Genomic DNA, 20,003 nt, shown 5'->3' with positions numbered 1-20,003 from the left:
GAGTTAACTCTTAAATCAGATTCACTTGGGAGGCTGGCCAGTATGATTTTCAACAATATTCTCCTAATATTCATATAATGTAGAACATAGCAAGATAGTTAAAGGTTAAAACGTCCATAAGGTTCTCTCTTACAGTGGGGAAAATACATTTAACATACCACTATTTCTTTATTAAACACAGCTCCAAGGCAGACACTCACATGGAAGTTTGATAGGACATTGGTATTAACCCCAAGAATTCAGAATAAAAAGACACATTACAATCCAGGACTAAGGTTTTAATAAAGAAGACGACACAGGGAAAAAAGTATTGAAGGTTCTGAGGTGCACCAAGGCAAGACAAGGCACCAGCTGGCTTGACAACGTTAGTTAGTGTTGAAGAAAAAGCAAGAGTACCCACCTCTGAACACAAGAATACAAATCATTTATGAAAACTGTCACACAAGAGACATGGTTTTCTACATTGACCTTCTGGATAAGATTGCTGAGCCCTGGTAATCTTTCAACATCTAGATGCTCCTATAAGCACCATTGTAGAAATCATCTGCAAGTGGAAAGAACATCACTCCACCAGCCTCACACACTTCTCACTGGGGGTCAGTAGGTTTGTCAGAGGAGGGGCCTAAGAGCCATAGACTATTGATGGGCTGCTTCTCTCCTAATGGTACTGGCAGAATCAATATTATTGAATGGAAGGACGCATGGAGCTATGGAAATGAAAATTCTTCTCATGAATCTGTTGCCATCAAACAGGATGATGAGGATGAGACCTTCCAGCAGGACAAAGATCCAAAACACATGCTGCAAACATTCATTTGATTCCAGAGGAAGATGATTAAGTTGTAGGAACGGCCCAATCAATCTACAGATTTACACCCAACAGAAGATCAACATTCACATGAGGGTAAACAACCCAAGAATGATCAGGAAGAATAGAAACGTCCCAAATGAGGTTAAAGCTGTCACTGCAAACAAAGGCTTTCAATAGTATTTTTCCTGTGTGATTCCTCTTTCACAAAATGACCTTTTGGGTTTCTGGAAGTTGTGTTGTCTGTTGATGTGTTGAATGATTATTTCCCCCACTGTACATACAACATCTACAACTCAAGCATTTAACAGTGGCCATAAACATAAAATGAACGAGGGAACTGTTCATATCACAGCACAAAATACAGGATCAAAACATATTGTTACCGCATATGTGGCTACCAAAGGGTGCCAAAGTGTATGATTTATCTTTTGGCACTTTTCAAAACAGTTAATAACATACAGCAGGTTTGGCTTCAGGGAGAACTAGTGCTTATGAATGTGTATGTTTTGAGGAATTAGTTAAAAGCAAGAGATTTGTACCGTAATAATGATGATTCAGCAGCGCATCAATCAAAATTAACGAAATTAACAGCAGCAGGAGATTTGTGGAGCCAGACAGAAGAATCATTAGACGGGGGGGGGGGGGGAAAGTACAGAAATCATGATAGAGAGAGATTTGGGGCGAGGGACCAAATGTAAAACTGAAAAGAGACGTACCATCCAGCGAGAGCCAGTCGTGCTGAGATGATGGCAGTGAGGGAAGAGCGCGGGCCTTGTACTCAAACACCACCGAGCTGGAGATGATCTGGCTACTGACGGCCACCTGAAGTGTCACCAGACCTGTGTCATGAGCTGGAGAGGGGGGGGGAGGATAATGAAGGTTCAGTGCATGTACACAGCATCAATATTTAATGGTCAGATTGTCAGATGTAGTTCTTAGGATAAAAAGATCACTGTATTTGTACATTTGTACCTGGTCATAATATTTAACCAGTTTATATTTATTTAATTTCAGTAAGAATACATATTTGATTGCTTTGAACTACAGTAGTTTATTGAAATATTACAGATACATTTGTACATTTATATTAATCCACAATACAAACAAAGTATATAAACTATAAAATGATTTTATGTATAAAGCTGACACTCAAACTCCCCAAATAATATTAATTGTATTAAAAATGTGTAGAATGTGACTTTGCTGACACAATGTGTGAGTGAGCGTCCTCCTGCTTTACCTGGGCAGTAGCAGCGCAGCACCCCAGGTTGGATAAGAGAAGCTGGGACTGAGATCTGGTCAAATAAACAGCTGTAGTTTGTGCTGACCTCTTGCCATGGCCCAGTGATCAGCACCTTAACTCCGCCCTGCAAAACGGGACAAATGGTTAAAACGAACTCATCTTGATTATACTCTGCCATCTAGTGGGCAAAGATGAGAATAGCACCAAGGAAAAGAAAACAGCTTCACTAAACTGATCTCTGCTGCCATCATGTGCAGCACCACACTTACTTCAATGCACTAATTCTATTTACTCAACCAACCCTGATATTACACCACTATGTCACCCTCCAGTGGCTGGAAGAGGGGATTACACTGGAAAGAGCATTACCCTGTGCACAACATAACAACAAGTGGTGACCTTTAACCTCCAGGCAATGAAACAAAGGAATGGAAGAAATCCTGGTAAAAAATATATATAAAATAATTTTGTTTTCCCTAAGATATGCATAATGTAGCCAGATGCTGTGTAGGTTATAGAAATCTCCATTCAGGTGAATAATTAAGTTTTCTTACATCTATATCGAATCATTACAGCATAATCAGTGTGAAGTGATATCCGTTGTCAAAGATATAACAGTATTTTGCATGGCTGTTTATATTTGCTGGTAATTTATAATCATTCACTTATGGCACAAACGTGTGCATGTGCACAGTGACACCTAGTGTTCGAAGTGGTAACATTACAAGCAGACAGATTAGGAGGTGGTTAAAATTAATGGGATAATGGGATAAACGTACATCATCATGATGGAGTGAATCTAAGGTCCATTGGGTTTAAGGGGATATATATTGGTATATGCATAATCATTTTTTCATAAACTTGAAACTGTAAAATTATTTTTGCTGTCTTAGAATGAGGTGCTGGTCCGGAACTGGTCTTCTTACACAGAGACTGCCATGTTGCACTGACATGCTTCTACAGTAGCCCAGAATGGACAAACCAAAGAGGACCTGTAGTGTTTTAACTGATGGCCATTGTAGGTTCTGCTAAAAGCTTGGAAGAGGAGCGTGAGGTGATGGGTTGAAATATGCATCTTTATTGATAGAGAACACAAAATCCCACACACTGAAACTTTAAGGTGAGTTAAAGCTCAGCCTAATATTTGGGGATGTGTTTACTATTCAGCTGGAGACAGCAGCACTCAAAAGTTGCTAATCACATGCAGCTGGATTTGTCCTCTACTCTGTCAAAACGAACGACTGCTGCAAATGATAATGGGTTTGGTTTTTATGGTCTGTAACTCTGATGTCCCTTTTAACACCTCTGAACACACCGATTGACTGAGACAGATGTTTGCATGTTAAAACACCAAAATAAAATGTCTGCAACCATAGTTTATGGTTTGGTTAGCATAGTTTAGTTTCAACTATATCTATCTTTTAATGTCATCCAAACACAAAATATTGTGTCTCATAGTCTTTCAGTGTGGCAATGGACACATTCACATACACACAGCGAAAAGAGTGAATCAATACGCTGTGCACAGCTCTGCGATGAAATACAATTTTACCAAAGCATAAATTAAGGGCAGCCACGAATAAATCAATGTATAGGAACAACTCGGCTCCTCGTTTTCATTTCAAAACTTTGAAATTTTTAAAAATTATCTAGAGCCTAAAAGTTATACTTTCCTATTCCAAGATAACACTCAATATAAATAAGGATATTTATAATATAGTTTAAAACGTAGTGAAAAATCTTGACAATGTAAAGGATACCTAGTTTAGTTATAATAATTATAAATACTAATAAAATAACATAAAAATTTGTTTCTAAAGTGCCTTTCAAAACCAGAGTCACAAAATAAAATATAAGTACAGAGATAGCAAAACATAGAAAAGCCAGATGTCAATTGACCTTACTTCTATTTTATTTTTTCATTTATTTATTTATTCTTTTACTTTAGTTTGTACTTGAAAAGATATGGACTGAACTTTATTTCAAACTATTGGACGGCTCTGGTTTTAAATGCAGAATTCTGTCAATTTCTCATGGCCCAGCATCTGGCACATACGTTATAAGCAAAAGAAGATCTGTAAAAAAAAAGAGTGGATGTGAAAAAATAAAGTGTCCAGTCACTCACCTCAGGGTAGGACCACTCAGGAGAGTAGTCAGTGACCATGAAGAGCCGACCTGTGGCCTGAAGCATCCCCAGAGCCCCCTGCGCTACAGCTGCAGAGACCACCTCCGCTACATTCATGTAGGACAACGATCCTGCATCTGTGTTTCCCCCTGCTCCGGCCCCTGCGCTCAGAGACTGGGGACTGCAGCAGGATTGAAGGCAGAGCTCGGAGCTGCTGTATCCAGAGCCCCTCGCCCCTCCGTCCTCCTGGCCCTGCTGGGGGGGCCCACCGGCTGTGTTCTGGCTGTCGGAGCTGTGGGACGTGACGAGCTGGTGAGCATACAAGGCTCCTCCAGCTGACATGGTGGCACCACTGCCATCCACTGAGATGAAGTCATTGATGAGGTCAGAGAACTGGTTTCCAAAAGAGATGTCAAAGTGATCCAAGCTGATCTCCATGCCTGTCCCCCCTGCTCCTCCGTTGCTGGCTCCTCCACCGAGCCCCTGATGGGGGCCAACGGAGTTATAGAGTCCCTGGACCATGCTTGTGCCTTGGAGGAGAGGCTGCAGCTGCTGTTGCTGCTGGGAGCGGTTGCTGCCATCGTTGTTGTTGTTTCCATTGTGAATCGCTACTCCTTCTCCTGCACCTCCATTCCCTCCTCCGCTACCGTCCGAAGCCTGTTGCATGTAGTGCTCTGCGCCCCCTCCCTCTCCATTTCCTGCCCCACAGGCCTGAATGTGGTCTCCTGGCTTAAGCATGTTCTCTGCTCCATTCTCAGAGGCTCCAGCCTGGGCTGAGCCCACGCTGCCTTGCTGCTCTAGACCCACCACCTCCTCGTGCTCAGTGCCAAGTCCAGGAAAGCTCCCCTGGTACTGAAGCAACTGAAGAGAGCCAGCGTGGCCGGGACCCTCTGTGGGTGAGCCTCCGTTACAGTTGGCCCTGTGCTGGGTCTGGTGGCCCTGGTGGTGGTGGTGAAGGTGGCCGTTAGTGCCGGGGGTGTCTGTCTTCACCACCTGCATCCCCATGTAAGCTCCAGAGTCATGAGAGTTGTGCTCCATCAAGTGTGTTTTCTGGCCCATGCCGGGCCTCCCCTGCTGAGGCTGGCCAGTCTGAGAGGCATCCTGGAGGAAGAAGCTGGGGGAACGATTCTGGTGCTGCATGTGAGGACTGGACATGGCTTGACCATAGCTCACTGTGGTGGTGTTGGAAGTATAGTCCTGCTTGGCATCGATGGCACTGAAATCCATCTGCTCTAGGGTAGTGCTAGGACTGAGACCCCCACCAGAGGGAAGCAGGGAGCCCCCTGGGGTCAGACTAAGGCTGCCCTGGCCTGAACCAGCACCAGATGCCACAGCCACCCCACTGCCACAGTTCACTACTGCCCCCACCTGGTAGCCACTCTCTGTGGCCAGCTGCTGCTCAAATGATGTGTCTTCTGTCTTGATATTCTTCACCAAAGCTGAGTTGAAGATGTAGGCATTGTCTGACATGGTGGGGGAGCGCTGGAGAGTGCCGTTGGTGCCATTGCTGCCACCAGAGGAAGATGAGGTCGAGGAAGAGTTGCCCTCTGTCTTCATTGCACTGCCTCCATAGGTCTGGCCTTGTTTGGGGTTGTTCAGGAAGCAGTCAGGGTCAAAGTTCATATTGGTCTCTGGGATCTTGATGCCTCCAGCGTCTAGACTGCTGGAGAGCACCAGTTCCTCAGACACCCCAGCAGCAGTCAACATGGACAGGCTGTCTCCTGCTGCGGTGGTCCCAGGTTCCCCCACTCCTCCACTGGGGAAGGCAAACTTGTGACGATCAGAGGTCACAGACAGCACCAAGCCCTGTGAGGTGGCATCTGCACCCATCAGGTGAGTGTTGGGACCCCCGGTGGGAGACATGCTGTACACGGGATCGCCAGTGACCTCAGACATAAAGACACTCTGGGACAGGCCAGACATGACGGAGGCCACGTGGCTCATCCCTGTCACCACGGGGCTGTCAGCCATGTCTGGATCGCTGTTGAGGCCGCTGCTGATGGAGACAGGGGAGTTCTGCGTGGTGTCGGGGACTTCAACCTGGTTGGTGGACGACACCTCTGTGCTGTTCTGGTGCAGCAGGACGGGCTTGTGGACTTTGCCGTTGCGTTTCTCCCTGGCGCTGCCCCCTCCGCCTCCCCCGGAGCTTTTGCCGCCACCGTGGGCACTGTGCTCGGTCTTCCCCTCCGACACATCATTGTTTTGCACCTCAGAGTGGGCACTGCTGTAACCACCTGAGCGGGGGTCCACTTTGGGGGAGATGATGCGGTGTTTGGCGCTGTTGCATTTGTGGTGCACGCTGCTCCCTGCACCTATACGAGGACAAACACAGGAAAAGACGTTGGGGATTTGGATGGGCGAGGAGGGTAAAGAAAAGAGTAAGGACAGAAAAGACAAAATTTGAGTGTACTTGAAAATTGGATGAAACTAACACTGAAGGAGCCGAAACAAAGATGGATGACTTGTTTTTTTCCCGTATTTATCATTCTGTGGGAGACTGCTTTCTTTTAGGGGAGATAAAACTAACCTTTCTTTATAGTTCAAAGAGATCGAAGCGTATGGGACATTTTGCATGACTTGTTACCTTAAGTCATCAGAAATAAAAAACTCACATTTTTTACACACAATAATTTGTTTTTATCAATCTCTAAACCGCTGCTCTACATGTTTTCCCCTGAGTTATAGCCGAAGTGAAATCACACCACTTAAAATATAAGATTGACTAGCGTGACATTTGAGAACAGCTTGGCTATTTCAGATATGGCCCTGACACGGTTATCAGTAAACAAAACAATAACAAACAAACAAAAAGAAAGCAATAACCCCGAAACTCAATTTCAGTATAAATCACCTGCCAGTAAAAGACCTCAGCCACCTCGTCTGCTCTACCATATAACAAACAGTATCTTTATGGCCTTTGTGCTTATCTCATTGAATTCTCAAGTTCCCTCTTGAGAATAAGCTCCATCCCACCCGCTCGCCCTTACCCAGGGTGCCCGTGCAGAGGCAGTTGTGAGTCCGGGGAGGTGGCTTAGTTTGGTGGCTGTCCAGAATCTGTTGCACTAGCTGCTCCACTGAGAAGCCAGAGCTGCTGTTCCCATTGCTGCAAGTCCACTTGATGCCATGAACTGCCGGGAGAGAGGAGGAGACAGAGACGTCAGCCAGCCCAACAGACCACCAGCCACGCCAACCCCCCGCCCCAACCACTGTCCTCTGTGTCTACCTGCCAGTATGCCTCCAGTGGCTCACTGGACACCTCTGAAATGCCAAAGTTAGAAAGATGCAATAGAAAACTTTGGGTTGCCCTGAATGGAAACAAAGTGGCCAAAGAAAATAATGTAATTTCATTTATTATAGCATTACTTTTGGTTTCATATACATGCTCCGACTATTCTTGATTTCCATGCTCTCTCCGCCTTCCCCTTTATTTTGAAATGACTATAAACTCCAGCATCTTTCCTCCTTGTACATCTTTCCTCCTTGTACCGATGTCTCTTGTCTCCTTGGTCCAGACATGAGCAGTTGCTTTTCTCTCGTCTCACCTCACTGTAATGTCAAGCCTCGTGTTGTGCACTGTTCATTCTCTATTGTGCCTCTCTCCCTCCCATGTGTCAGCATCTGTAGCCTCCCCTGTGCGAGTGCTGATGAAGGTGACAGTAACATCAATCCTTCCGCCCTCCACCCTTACCCCGATCTATATGAGTATGTTCAGACAGGAGGAGCCTGTGGGGAGGGAACATCACCTAGCTGCTGCCAGATCAGCTGCGGCACCAAAGGAGAAAGAGAGGCTTGCTCCTGTGAAGCTCCGCTCGCTGCCTCAGTCACACCTCGCAAGCACCTCCTAATACCTTTTCTCCGCTCCACTTGTTAAACAGCCAACACTTCTGATGAGACAGATAGTGGTTTTAGTGGCTATAAGGTGGAAGGAGACACCGCTGAGTGCTGCAGTGCGCAGGCTCTCAACCGGTACAAAAATGTAAATGTTCGGAAGTGAAGCATATTTAGACCATCAAACAAAATCAAGCCAACTTTAATTCAAGTTCCTCGCACTTCAGCACCTTTTTTAGGTACATTTTCCACACATATATATATGTATATAAAGAGAGGGGAGGTTTCACCATACATTCTTTGGTGCATGTCTGTTTCCATATCTGATAAAAGGAGATAGAATAAGAGGGCGAGCATAAGGCAGATTAAAGACAGAGATAGTTAATGAGAACTTAAAAAAAAAAACCGGGAAACATGATTGCATGACTGTGATAAGGATCGAACTTGAAAGCTCCAAGATCCTTCGGCAGATTACCGACCGGTCACCAGCAGATGTCAGCAGAGCGGCTGTGATCAAGCTACGATCACACGCTGCACAGAAAACTCACTGTGGCAGGTTAAAGAAACACAAACAGGATCATTTTCGATCTATTGTAAACTCAGATTTTAATAATCCATTAATCTACAGGGAGTGAGCTGAAGCAAAAAAAATGACTGGACCCCAAATGTGACAGGAAACTTTCATCAAATGTCAAAGTAATTACTCCACAAACGTGTCTAGAGATCTTATTTGACGGTGAGTCACCATTCACATCCTGACACTGTAATTAAAATAGGCCGAATGAGGCGATGCTAGTCTTACTAACACAAATAAGAGCGCAGACATGAATCCCCCCCCTGCAGGACAGAGGAGCATCCATTCGACTGATCTGCCTCCGGGATTTAAATTGAATTTTATTTTACTTTTAATGTGTCTGTCAAACATAAATGAAACAAGAAAGAATGAGATTTATTTCATAGTGTTTTAAATACACAATAACAAGATGCATAGACCTGGTTATGAAGCATTTAAAAACCATTGGAAAGCCTTTACATAAATAAATCTTTTCATAGGAGCCTTGTGTGACAGGTTACATCCACCATGCAGTGCCATTCCTATTTGTCCAAACGACCCTGATCCCTTATGCCAGAATTGCCACAGCCCTCCGTCATCCAGACAGACGTCACCCCCGGAGACTCTGGGTTGTTGAGGTACAGTTACCACCGTGTCTGCCTGTCCGCCTCACTCTCACTGAGGGTTATGTTCCAAAGCAGACGTGACAGAAGCAGTGCCACTAGGCTTAATCCCAGTGGCAGCGACAGCACAGGCACCACACAGCAACCCAGTCACATCATCATCCCGATGACTGCATCCTGTCATGAGCAGCATCACACAGCCCTAATGACAAATGCGGTGGATCTGTGGGACACATGCATATCCCATCTGGCTGTCTCTGCGCCACTGGGCACTATATGGGACAGCGGAGTGCAATAGTTTATAAGATGTCCAGCCCTGTGTGTCTCGCCTTGGTCTTTTGTTCTGAGGCCCTGTCTGTCTGGCCTGGAGATAGGCCTTCTGTCTGTCTGTGTATTTGTTAAAGCCGCTCATGCGCTATCTGTCAGCAGGCCGGGGGCATAGCTGGGGAGAGCGCCGCGTGTTTATAGCAAAAGACCAAAAGAGTGAATCAAGCTGGCTGCCTTGTCTATGGAACTGTAGCGTGACTGAGTAGTGATGCCACTTTTCTTACCCCCCCGTCTCACCCCCTCTGCTGCGTATCTTTCTCATCAAATACTGCGGGGTGTTAAGGAGGACAAGGTCGGACAAGGCCATGTTTCACGGGACTTGTATTTAAACCGCGGTGTGTGTGCATCCATGCATGTGAAAGTCTTGTGACTGAGAGCACGGGTGTGTGAGTGTGTTTTTGTCATGGGGAGACGGGAAAAGCTCAACTGATCCATGAAATCCACATTTTTCCTTTGTTGTTGTTGTTGTTTTTTTTGTATCATTAGAGGTGTCAAATGGCTCATGCAGTGAAATGTCTTGAGAGGAAGAAGCAAAGGGAAGAGCAAAGTGAGATGGAAGAGGGCAATTAAACTGAAAAGTTGACATTGTTCTAAAAACAACTATTTGATATTTAACTAAGGGTTTGTTTGTTGGTAAGAGTCAGCTTGTGAAATAGGAACCCTCTTCATTATATAACAGTAATTTACGAACATACAGCCAAACAAACCTTATGTGACCCAGAGTCAAACGACTGTTGTGAGATCTTGCACCAAAGTGAAACTACAGAATTTGATTCTTGATAAAGGGAAAATTAAAATCTTGCTAGTTTATCTATGGAAACTCTGAGGAATATACAAAACTAATATATGCAAGTTTATTTTCCTGTTTAATGAGAAGAGCAAACATAATTTAACATGAAATAACGTATAGATAATACAGCATGACTTCATAGCTGCAAGTCTGCGCTCCCCTTATTGGGATGGGGGGGTTGTTTTCTCATAGAACCACTAGGTGGCACTGTTGCTCCATCACTGGGCTTGTGTTGACACGCTGGCTCCTCCAAGGGAAAGACACGGGGACAGAGAGGAGGAGAAAAATAGAAAGCAAAGACAGACAGCAGGAGAGGGATTTTTTTCCTCTTTATGTTGCTCCCTCATCTCGCCTGGCAGCTAGAAGGCATCTCACACTCGCGGTCTTTGTCCCAACAACTCCCAAAGTTAATGACTTTAAGCATTACTGCAAATTGTGCTTGGGTTTTTTTTACATTAAGCCACAGATGTAATGAATACAGTAAGGCTGTTGTTGCTCAGTTGCTGTCCCGAGGTGAGGCTTTATGTTCAAATATGCCCTAAAACTGATACTAAGCAAAGCAGTGAGGAGGATAACAGTGATGATGGTCTGGACTGCCTTGTCAGTATGCAGCCAGCACGCGCGTGTGCTTGTAAAGCTGCTGACACGTTCCTCTTTACCTGGCCACATCACCAATAATTGGCCATCGGAATATCAGTCACAGGCCTGCTGGCCCCGACCAGACACACCCGATTCACAGTCTGGTTGTTAAAGGTATCTTAACAGCTCGCTGAAAGATTTTCAACGGCCCAGCAGCCCCATTTGGCTATTACCATTATCAGACAAACCTTGACTTTTTCCAAAACATTGCCTCAGTATTTAGGCAGTTCTTAAGACTCATAAACACACACATAGTGAATCCCGCATAGCATTAAAAAAGCTGATAACGACAGGAATCAATCCATTGAGGAGGAAGAGAAAGAGAGGAAGGGGGATTTCTGGTGAGTAAAACATTCTTGCTCCCACGCACTAACAAGAATCAATAACCAGCTCGCTGCCCTCCTCTGTCTTGACTTCCTTCATGGGCCAGAGAGGAGGCGCACTCTCAGCCTGGCCAGAGTGGTGCCAGAGGTCTGGGGGAAGAGCTGGACTTTGACCCGTAACTAGCAGATGGCTCCAGGAGGAGAACACACTCATATAACAGTGTAGGATGCACTGGCCGAAGATGCTTTCTGACTGAGGTGCTGAGGGCACTTAGTGTACCAGCTACCCGCTAATAGGAGTGGACATAAAATGCTCAGACAAAAACAACAGCCACTATGTTTTAATCTTTTTATGCATATGAACTAGTAAAAACTATGAAAAGCTTTTAAAAAAAAGAGGACTGTTTATATCAAAGGCTTTGGATAAACGTTGGGACAAGGACGACAACAATAAAGATGAATGTATAGTTCTGAATGGGATTATTCAAATACTCACACATGGGCTTGAGCTGACCGATAAGCTCCTCCTTGGTCCACTTGGCCCACTCCTTCTTGTCTGTATTGATGGAGCACAGTATGGGACCGCATGGCTTCCCACAATCCTCAATGGCTGGAACATTCAAATAGTGGACGAGCACAATATCAGGGTTCTGTGGGGAAAACAGAGCGCATGGGAGGGGGGGGGGGAGTTAGAAGAGATGGCATAGTAGATAGGGAGCCCTGGTTTCTTGAATGTACAGTAGTGGAGTGGTAGTGACACTTAGATACCGCGGCTCAGCTGTGAGGGCTTTTATGTGGGACGAGCCAGCTGGTTGTTGAGGAATCAAATGTTGCTGGAGTATAGTACAGTAGCACTGTGTGGTGACCTTCACACAAACACAACAGAGTCCGAGCACAGAGGAGCGAACGCAACACACAACCAGAACAAATCTCGGATCAGAAATCTGCCATAATCTCACTCATTATGTCACTATCTGTATCTGCAAATGTGTGTGTGCCTGGGAATGTATGTATGTATGTATGTATGTGTGTGTGTGTGTGTGTGTGTGTGTGTGTGTGTGTGTGTGTGTGTGTGTGTGTGTGTGTGTTTGTGTTCATTCATGTGTGTGTTTGTACGTGCATATGTGTGATAATTACAATGTGTGCCCATGTAACACACTTGTGGCATTTTGTCAAGTCCTCCCACATGGTGAGCCGATGCCCTCAATTAACTCTGCCTGTATTTACCAAGTCAAAACTCAACAATTTGCCGCCTGCAAATTGTTACTAGGTTACCTCGGGAAATTCCCTAAATTGACAGCTTATGGATAATAGGTGGCGTTTAAAGGGAATGTTGTGCTGGTATGAATAACATCAATTTGCCTCTGTGATCATGAAAAGCTTTGATTACCGAGCAAGGCGAAAAAGGAACACGAGGAATGTTCCTGTTTCAGTCCTTATCGCTCCCGATTTATTATAAAACATCCAACTGCCACTAAGCGCACAAACATACAAATATAGTACAATTTACCTACAGTGGCACATAGGGTACAAATAACAAATAAAAGTTGCACTGAATTACGGAGCTTTAAGCAATTAAATTTAATCAGGTGCAGAGCATATGGAAGAAAAGTGTTCGGGAGATGTATGAATGAAATAAAAGAGCACACACAAAACTACACACACACACACACACACACACACACACACACACACACACACACACACACACACACACACACACACACACACACACACACACACACACACACACACACACACACACACTCGCGGCTAAACAAGATGCAAGCATCGACAAACCAACAAAGACCTTGATAGAGAAAAATGCCGTGACAACACGTGTGTGTTACTGCAGTTTGAAGCTTCATCAGTACTAAGTGGCAAATAAATCAAGGTGCTGCTACTGTAGGTCTGTGCTCCCTCTCAGTGCGTACCATTAATCTGTGAGCACCCCTCCTCTCTCCTCTCCCCTTTCATCACACAGGGGTGTGGTTGGGGGGGGGGACGGGGGGAGACATATCCACATAAACAATTACTTCTGTGGGGAAAAGAAACATCTCAGCAACGAGTACAACCTATGATTTGTCTGTGGAGCCACGGCTCCGGCAGTGGAACAGGAACCCGACGTATGCAAAGCAGCCTCAGGACGACAGATGACCTCCCTCCCCAGTGTGAGCTGGAGCTGGACTTTGCTGAGCGTTATCTCACTGTTTTCCTTGTCCCCTGTCATTGGTATGGACACTAGGTGATGAGCGCTGCACTGTTAGGATGGAGATGGCACAGGGCGGCGTGCGATGCACCCAGATGGCACCACCAGCTGTGTCAATAGCTACGAGATGCCCTCAATCTTTACTTGGAATGAGCGCGGAGCAGAATGTAGACGGCTTCATTCAATTATGAGCGTACATGCATGTATGTGGATGAATGGGTGCAGTCGGGGGTGAATGTGCACACACACAGCTCACGCAATAAGTAGACGCACACACAAACTAATTAGCATAATGTAACAGACGCATATATATACTCAAAAGACATTTACGGATTTGCTGAACACAATCGTACACGTGGTTACAAACAGTCTCCTCCTTCCAACACCCACGCTACCAGCTGTTTCCTACCTTTTCACACAGGGCTACACACATATGCACTGGAAACAAAAGACCGCAAGGCCGCCATGCACCTCATTCAAACAAGAGTAATCTGCGTCTCCGTGCTATACTGTTAGGAATCTGCCAAACCACAGAGGGAGCCGTGCGGGAGTGTGTGACGTCTGGAACTTTCCCTTCACTTCCCCCTGCCTCTGTGTCTCGTCTTTACACCGAGTTTAACTGTTCTCTTCAAACTCAGGGCCCACCTCCACTCTGAGAGGAAAACAACACAATGAAAATGTAAAGCGTCACATAAATCTATCAGGATGGTAATTTAATTTAATTTCCTGCTGGCCGCTTTCTTTTTCCACAGTGTAATATCAGGAGCTGGTTCTCCAGGAGTAGGTGAAAAGGGCTGAGGGGGAACTTTTTGCCTGGATACTATTTTCCAGAGAAAATGAGATCTCATTAACTTATTGATTAATTGTGTAATGTAGTCTTTGGGTTGTTTTTTCACTCGTTTCCCAAGCGGGTCTCAGGGCAGCTTTCCAGCCCCACTTCCGCAGTGGAAGACTGGGATCGAGTTGCAGGAGCCTGTGCAGAGCGTGTGGACCCGGGTGAGATGCTGCTTGTGTCTTTGAATCAGTTCGAATGATAGTGTGTCTGTGTATCTGCGCTTGAGCCTATAAATACATACATGTGAGCCATGGCTGTAAGCGTGTGTGCTAAAGATTCACATGTTAAGGCGTCATGTCTCCAGCCAGCGTTTTGATGTTGATGTGTTGTGTTAATGTTTACTGCGCCTCCCAAGAACAGATGGATAGATGTTGAGCTAATTACTAGCAGAGTCTTGGGGAGTCAGCCATGGGGGCGGAAGGCCTGCTGAGTGGGTGGTGGAGCGCCTTCCTGCCCCTCCCTTCACCACTCACTCTCACAAACACACGCAAACGCATCAGTACACAAAGCCAGGCATGCACGGCAACAAAAATGTACACAATCGTGCACACGTCACACAAACACACAGTCTGATACACAGACACGCATTGGAAAAAGTTGGTGTGCCAAAACTCACACGCACATTTGCACACACATGCATACGTGATATCCAAGACATCGCCATCGCAACCGGAGGATAAAGGTGCTGTTGTAGCCAGGCAACAGGTTTCTCTGGCACCCACGCACTAAGAGGCAGCCAGTGCTCCTACGATCTCTCACTGAATGCCTACCTCGTCCTGAAGTCATACACCCTGTTCTACTCCACAAGACAAGGATGGAGAGAAAGGGAGAACGGGAGAAAGAGAGATTCGCTAATGGAGCCGAAGACACGGGAGTTAGATGTCAGTGGAGACAGATACGATGACCTTCTACATTTTGTGCTGAATGTGAGGCAGTGGATGTGGATGTGTGTGTCTGTGTGTGTGTGTTGAGCTGCAGCTGAGATTTAACAAAGTGAGACTCGAGTACAGAGCACATTCATTGGTAGAACCTGGTATGAGTGGTCAAATAATGTGTCCGCTGTCGTGTTAAGTCTCTGTGACACTGCCACAAATCTGCCACTCTCTGGGAACACGTCGACGTAGCGTCCACTCCAACAGCCGCACCGTGGCTCATTAAGAAAGAGAGAGAGAGAGCCACGGAGAGAGTTTGAGACAGAGATATGAGGGAAGACAGAGAGACGGGGACAGAGAGAAGAATGAGAGCAACAGCTCTTATATCGTCAGACAGGCAGCTCTGCTCCATGGCTGTACTCTACCATAGTAGGCCTCGCTTTCACAACCCGTGCACGAGAGCGATAAGAACACCATTAACATGAAAGGATCTTAATTGAGAGGGGATGCTTCATAGAACGTGGATGAGCCGGGGAGTGCAGGGGAAACCTTGTTTTTTTCTCTGATAAAATAACCCCCAGCAAGGAATGGGGGGCTTCAAAGCCTGTCACAGTGAAGGAAAGAGCAGAGCAGACAGGGGTTCAGGTATGGGAAAAGTCCCCCCCCCCACTTCCTCCCACTTTCCACTTTTTCTCGGAGGAAGGACTGGGGAAAATAAGCAAAGGAGGAGAGGATGAGACAGTTCTTCATGGAAGAATTTAACTCGCAGGCTTCAGGGATATCCATTTCAGTACAAAATATCATGAAAGCAGGAGCAGCCGGTTGTTTTGTCACAGACATTCAGCATCAAGGCATAAATACAGAGGGGAGGTGCTTGTGTTGGTATATTTGTGTTTGTGGATGTATCTGTGTCTTTATATATTTGTGTCTGCCTACATTAAATTATAAATAGCGTATGAATGAGTGTCTAGAGGCAGATTTCTGTATGTCGGTTGGCGTACGTACATCAGTATTCATGCAGAATGAGTGCAATGAGCTGTGGGTGAGAGACTGAATGCATCTGCTATTGTGACTGCATATTCATGCTATTTGTGCGTGCAGCGCATATTAGAATTTGTGGTTTGCATCTCTGCGTATGTCTGTGAAGTTCCATGTGCATACGTAAGACCTGTGCATGTACAGTATATGTTTCAAGTCGTGTTGCTCATGTGATCCGCTGCATCAGTACCAGGCCCTGCTCTCTCTGGCTGTGCGGGGGCAGCTGGCCTGGCAGTGGCATGGTGATGGATGGCATAGGGTGCCAGTCATTAGGTAGCCTCCTGGCCTCTGGCACTGAGGTTGCACTCTTAAACACCGCCCTCCCCCGCCTGTCCCCAAACACTACTGCTCATTTCAAGGTCAGCTGCCTCTGTGGTGCTCTAAGTTCACCTCCACAAGGCACAAGACGTCTTCCTTTTGTTTGGAACCTTTATCGCTCACTGCCAACGGGTGTGCTTTAGAATGTGAGGGCGGATGGCTGGTGCCTTGCCTCGTGCAGAAACTCAGACACACATATGCAGTACATGGAGACACACACACACACACACACACACACACACACACACACACACACACACACACACACACACACACACACACACACACACACACACACACACACACAGCGAGGTAAACAAAACTCCATGTCAAACCCTCCCAGAAAGGCAGCAAACAGCCTGAAGCTCCTGTCTGGGTAGCAGAGCAATCCCCTATCTGAACCTGCTTCCCCCCTTTCTCTCCAGGTCCTCTATGACAAACTCTTTGTTTAAATGTTCCCAGCTTAGAACACAGACGTCCTAATTGGGGTGTCTGGAGTCAGCGCTTAACCTACTACAGTTCACCCTCTACTGCACCCGGCTCTCCACAAACTACAACACTGCCTGAGTGCCAAGCTAAAGCGATGCCCAGGGTGGGTACCAATCCAGGGGTAAGTCAGTTTATAGAGAGTTTCTTAATGTGAATTACCTCGATTGCCTCTGTCCAAACTCTGTGAGAGGGATTGCAGAGCGGGCGGCACAGCAGGAGATCCTGATTTAGGGAAGATTCATACTGCACCTCTTACCTTCACTACCTAGTGTACTGGCTGGGAGATATGAAAGGCAGAACTTGGAACTTTTGAGGAACAGGAAGAGGCCAGCATGTTTGAGCGTGTTTCAGAGGAAGCCAGGGGCTGAGGCCTGTGATGTTTAATTCAGTAGCACATAATCACTCCGATGGAGTTGAGAGCGGGGCTTTAAATAACTCAGCTTAGAGGGGCAGAACTGCTTCACTCTGGGTGGGGGAATACAAGTCTGTGTGCCTGCATGTGTGTAAGTGTGTGTGCACACTCATGTGTGTCTGTGCATGCACATTTGTGCACTTGTGTGTGTAAACATTTCTACATGTTTGTGAGTGAGTATGCAAGAAAGTGCTCCTCTATTTTTGTGGGTGGCTCCTCCCTGCTTTGAAATATTTTATTTGTGCAGTGCACCACAGTAAAAGGTGGAGTGTGTTTGTTGCTTTGCCAAGCATCTGCATGCATTACAATAAAAGTGCAAAAGGCCAGCATTCAGAGGCTGAATATGGAGGGGCATTCTGGATGCCAAGCAGGCAGGCAGTAAGTCAGGCGGTAAGCCGGGCAGTGAGGCATTGAAGCCCCTTTAGCTCCCACAACTCAACTCACAGTTTACGGCCCACTTATTCTTCCTAAGGCCCTTACAGAGCACACTACCCTCTCCATTAGTTGTGGTGGTCCCAAGTGAGAGGCCACGCTGCCCAGGGGCAAGCTGAGAAAGGGCCATCAGAAGCCCATCCGGCTGCCATAATGGCCTCGGCTAAGCCGATGGCACTGATCCAAATATTCAGTGGCAGTCCAGGTGACACAGTGTCATGCTGGAATAAAGGAAGGGAAAGGGAGCTACTGAGCCCTCTCAGACACAGGGAGGATTTAACCATGTGTTCTCTTCATGGTTCTTTTCTTTTGTTCCCACCTCAAAATACCTCTCAACCTCTGGCTTTCTCTCGGTCTCGGAGTTCCTCTTGCTTGCTCCCTCGTGTTCATCTCTCCCTCTCAGGATATAGTGCAATTCATTTGGAGGAGGCAAACACAGCTAATACCATCTCTCTCCACTCCCATCTCGTCTGCTCTCACTCCCTTTCATATCAGCTGCTGAGTCTGATTTGTTTGTGCGCGTCTTCTTTCTCCCTGTGCCAGTCGACTAGGCGGACTATTTATGTGACTCTGCCCATGTCTGTGAGCAAATCAGGACTTCATAGGAGCAGCCAGTGGAGAGAGATGTGCTGGTGCATTTCTAAACAGGACGCCACAGGGAGGACTGATGTGTGTCCAGCTGCAAGACAGTCCAACCTGGCCACTATCTGCCCCTGCAGTGGCCCACTGAGCAATAATAGATAACACCGGTTGTCATTATCAACAACAACAACGACTGCTGAGGTCGAAAACAGACCCAGTCAAGCCTCAAGTCTAAAAGCACCAATGCACATACTGTATATGCAGATATCTACACACATCGAGAGACTGACACATAGCGACTACGGCCACAGGACTGCTGAGCCTGTATGCTCTGTTAAACATGGTGAGGGGCTCATTACTATTGCTGGGCTGGATACTGGAGCAGCCCCAGAGCTCAGCTTGGCAAGACCTCTCTCACACACTCGCCTCTACACACACACGCACACAGGCACACAGACACACACACACCATACAAATGAGTAATCAAACGTCTGCCCCTGGGATAAAAATGTTTTAATGGTATCCTAGCAACCAATGGTGTGTATTGGATACACATGAAAAATGGAAAAAAAATAAAGACAATGTGCGAGTGTGTGTGGGAGACAATGAAAGAATGTGGCTCAGATAAACAGCGCATATTAGAGAGAGAGAGAGAGAGAGAGAGAGAGAGAGAGAGAGAGAGAGAGAGAGAGAGAGAGAGAGAGGAGTCCATGGGGTGAAGTGCGGAGCGGCCGGAGATAAGAACTCGTGAATAGGATATGAAAAGGTAATGAAGAGAGAAAGAGAAAAGGCGCCATTAGAGGTCTGCCAATCTGATCGACAAACACAAGCATTTCCCCTGCCTCACTTCGGGGGCAGTGTTGACTGCGAGTTGAGCTGGTCCACAGACACTTAAGGTCATAGGAATGTGTTGTCAAATCACGGCTCAGGGAGAGGGAGAGAGAGAGAGCGAGAGAGAGAGAGAGATCATCACGGGAATAAATCAGTATCTTACACTCTGTTGCAAATATGTGGTGGCGCTGCAGGGGAGGGGATTATGCAAGAACCACAGGCTTTAGAAAATGGCCTAAAACACAGGGCTGCTTATCACACCAGGTTCAAATGCAAAACACAAGGGGGTTGTGCTGTGCCAAAGTCACACAATCAGGTGAGAGTAGTGATTTGTAAAATTGCCGCAGAGCAGTGTACGGAAAAGGTGTAGCTGCATCTCTGGGGATCTAGAGAGGTTTTGTTTTTGATCATCGCTGAACATTAAAAGTGTAAAACACAGCGAGTCCTCCTTAAAAAAAGAAATGATTCAACAAAAAGACAGAGTTACATTTTATTTGTTTATCTGTGTGCAAGTGTGTGAAATGTGAGGAGCAAAACAGCGTGTAATAGTGTGAGCGTGTGTTTCCATAAGATACTAGTGTGTGTCTGTCTGTAATTGTGTGTGAGGATGTTTGGTTCTTCTGTCTGTAGAATTGTCTGTGTGTGTGTGTGTCTGTGTGTGTCTGTGTGTGCGTGTGGGGTGCCGAGAAGCATACTATCTCCATCCAGCAGCTGCCACAAAGA

General features: G+C 46.2%; 1 protein-coding gene across 11 annotated transcripts in view; it reads right to left on the bottom strand.

Moving 5' to 3' along the window:
* The window catches only part of camta1a (calmodulin binding transcription activator 1a), a 281,924-nt gene that overhangs the window by 22,989 nt on the left and 238,932 nt on the right, over window positions 1-20,003 (bottom strand). For 9 of the 11 annotated variants that reach the window (XM_034591547.1, XM_034591548.1, XM_034591552.1 and 6 more), the window contains 5 exons: window positions 11,759-11,912; window positions 7,167-7,307; window positions 4,180-6,491; window positions 2,052-2,178; window positions 1,528-1,662 (listed from right to left, as the gene is read on the bottom strand). In XM_034591547.1, coding sequence (XP_034447438.1) covers window positions 1,528-1,662; window positions 2,052-2,178; window positions 4,180-6,491; window positions 7,167-7,307; window positions 11,759-11,912 — 2,869 coding nt within the window. The remainder of the gene's footprint in view (window positions 1-1,527; window positions 1,663-2,051; window positions 2,179-4,179; window positions 6,492-7,166; window positions 7,308-11,758; window positions 11,913-20,003) is intronic. The other 2 variants (XM_034591551.1, XM_034591557.1) reach the window with 1 other exon arrangement.

This window comes from Hippoglossus hippoglossus, chromosome 7 (genome assembly GCF_009819705.1).
Source record: "Hippoglossus hippoglossus isolate fHipHip1 chromosome 7, fHipHip1.pri, whole genome shotgun sequence".
NCBI lineage: Eukaryota > Metazoa > Chordata > Actinopteri > Pleuronectiformes > Pleuronectidae > Hippoglossus > Hippoglossus hippoglossus.
Note: the sequence above shows the minus strand (reverse complement) of the source record. Positions and strands in the feature narration are given on the sequence as shown.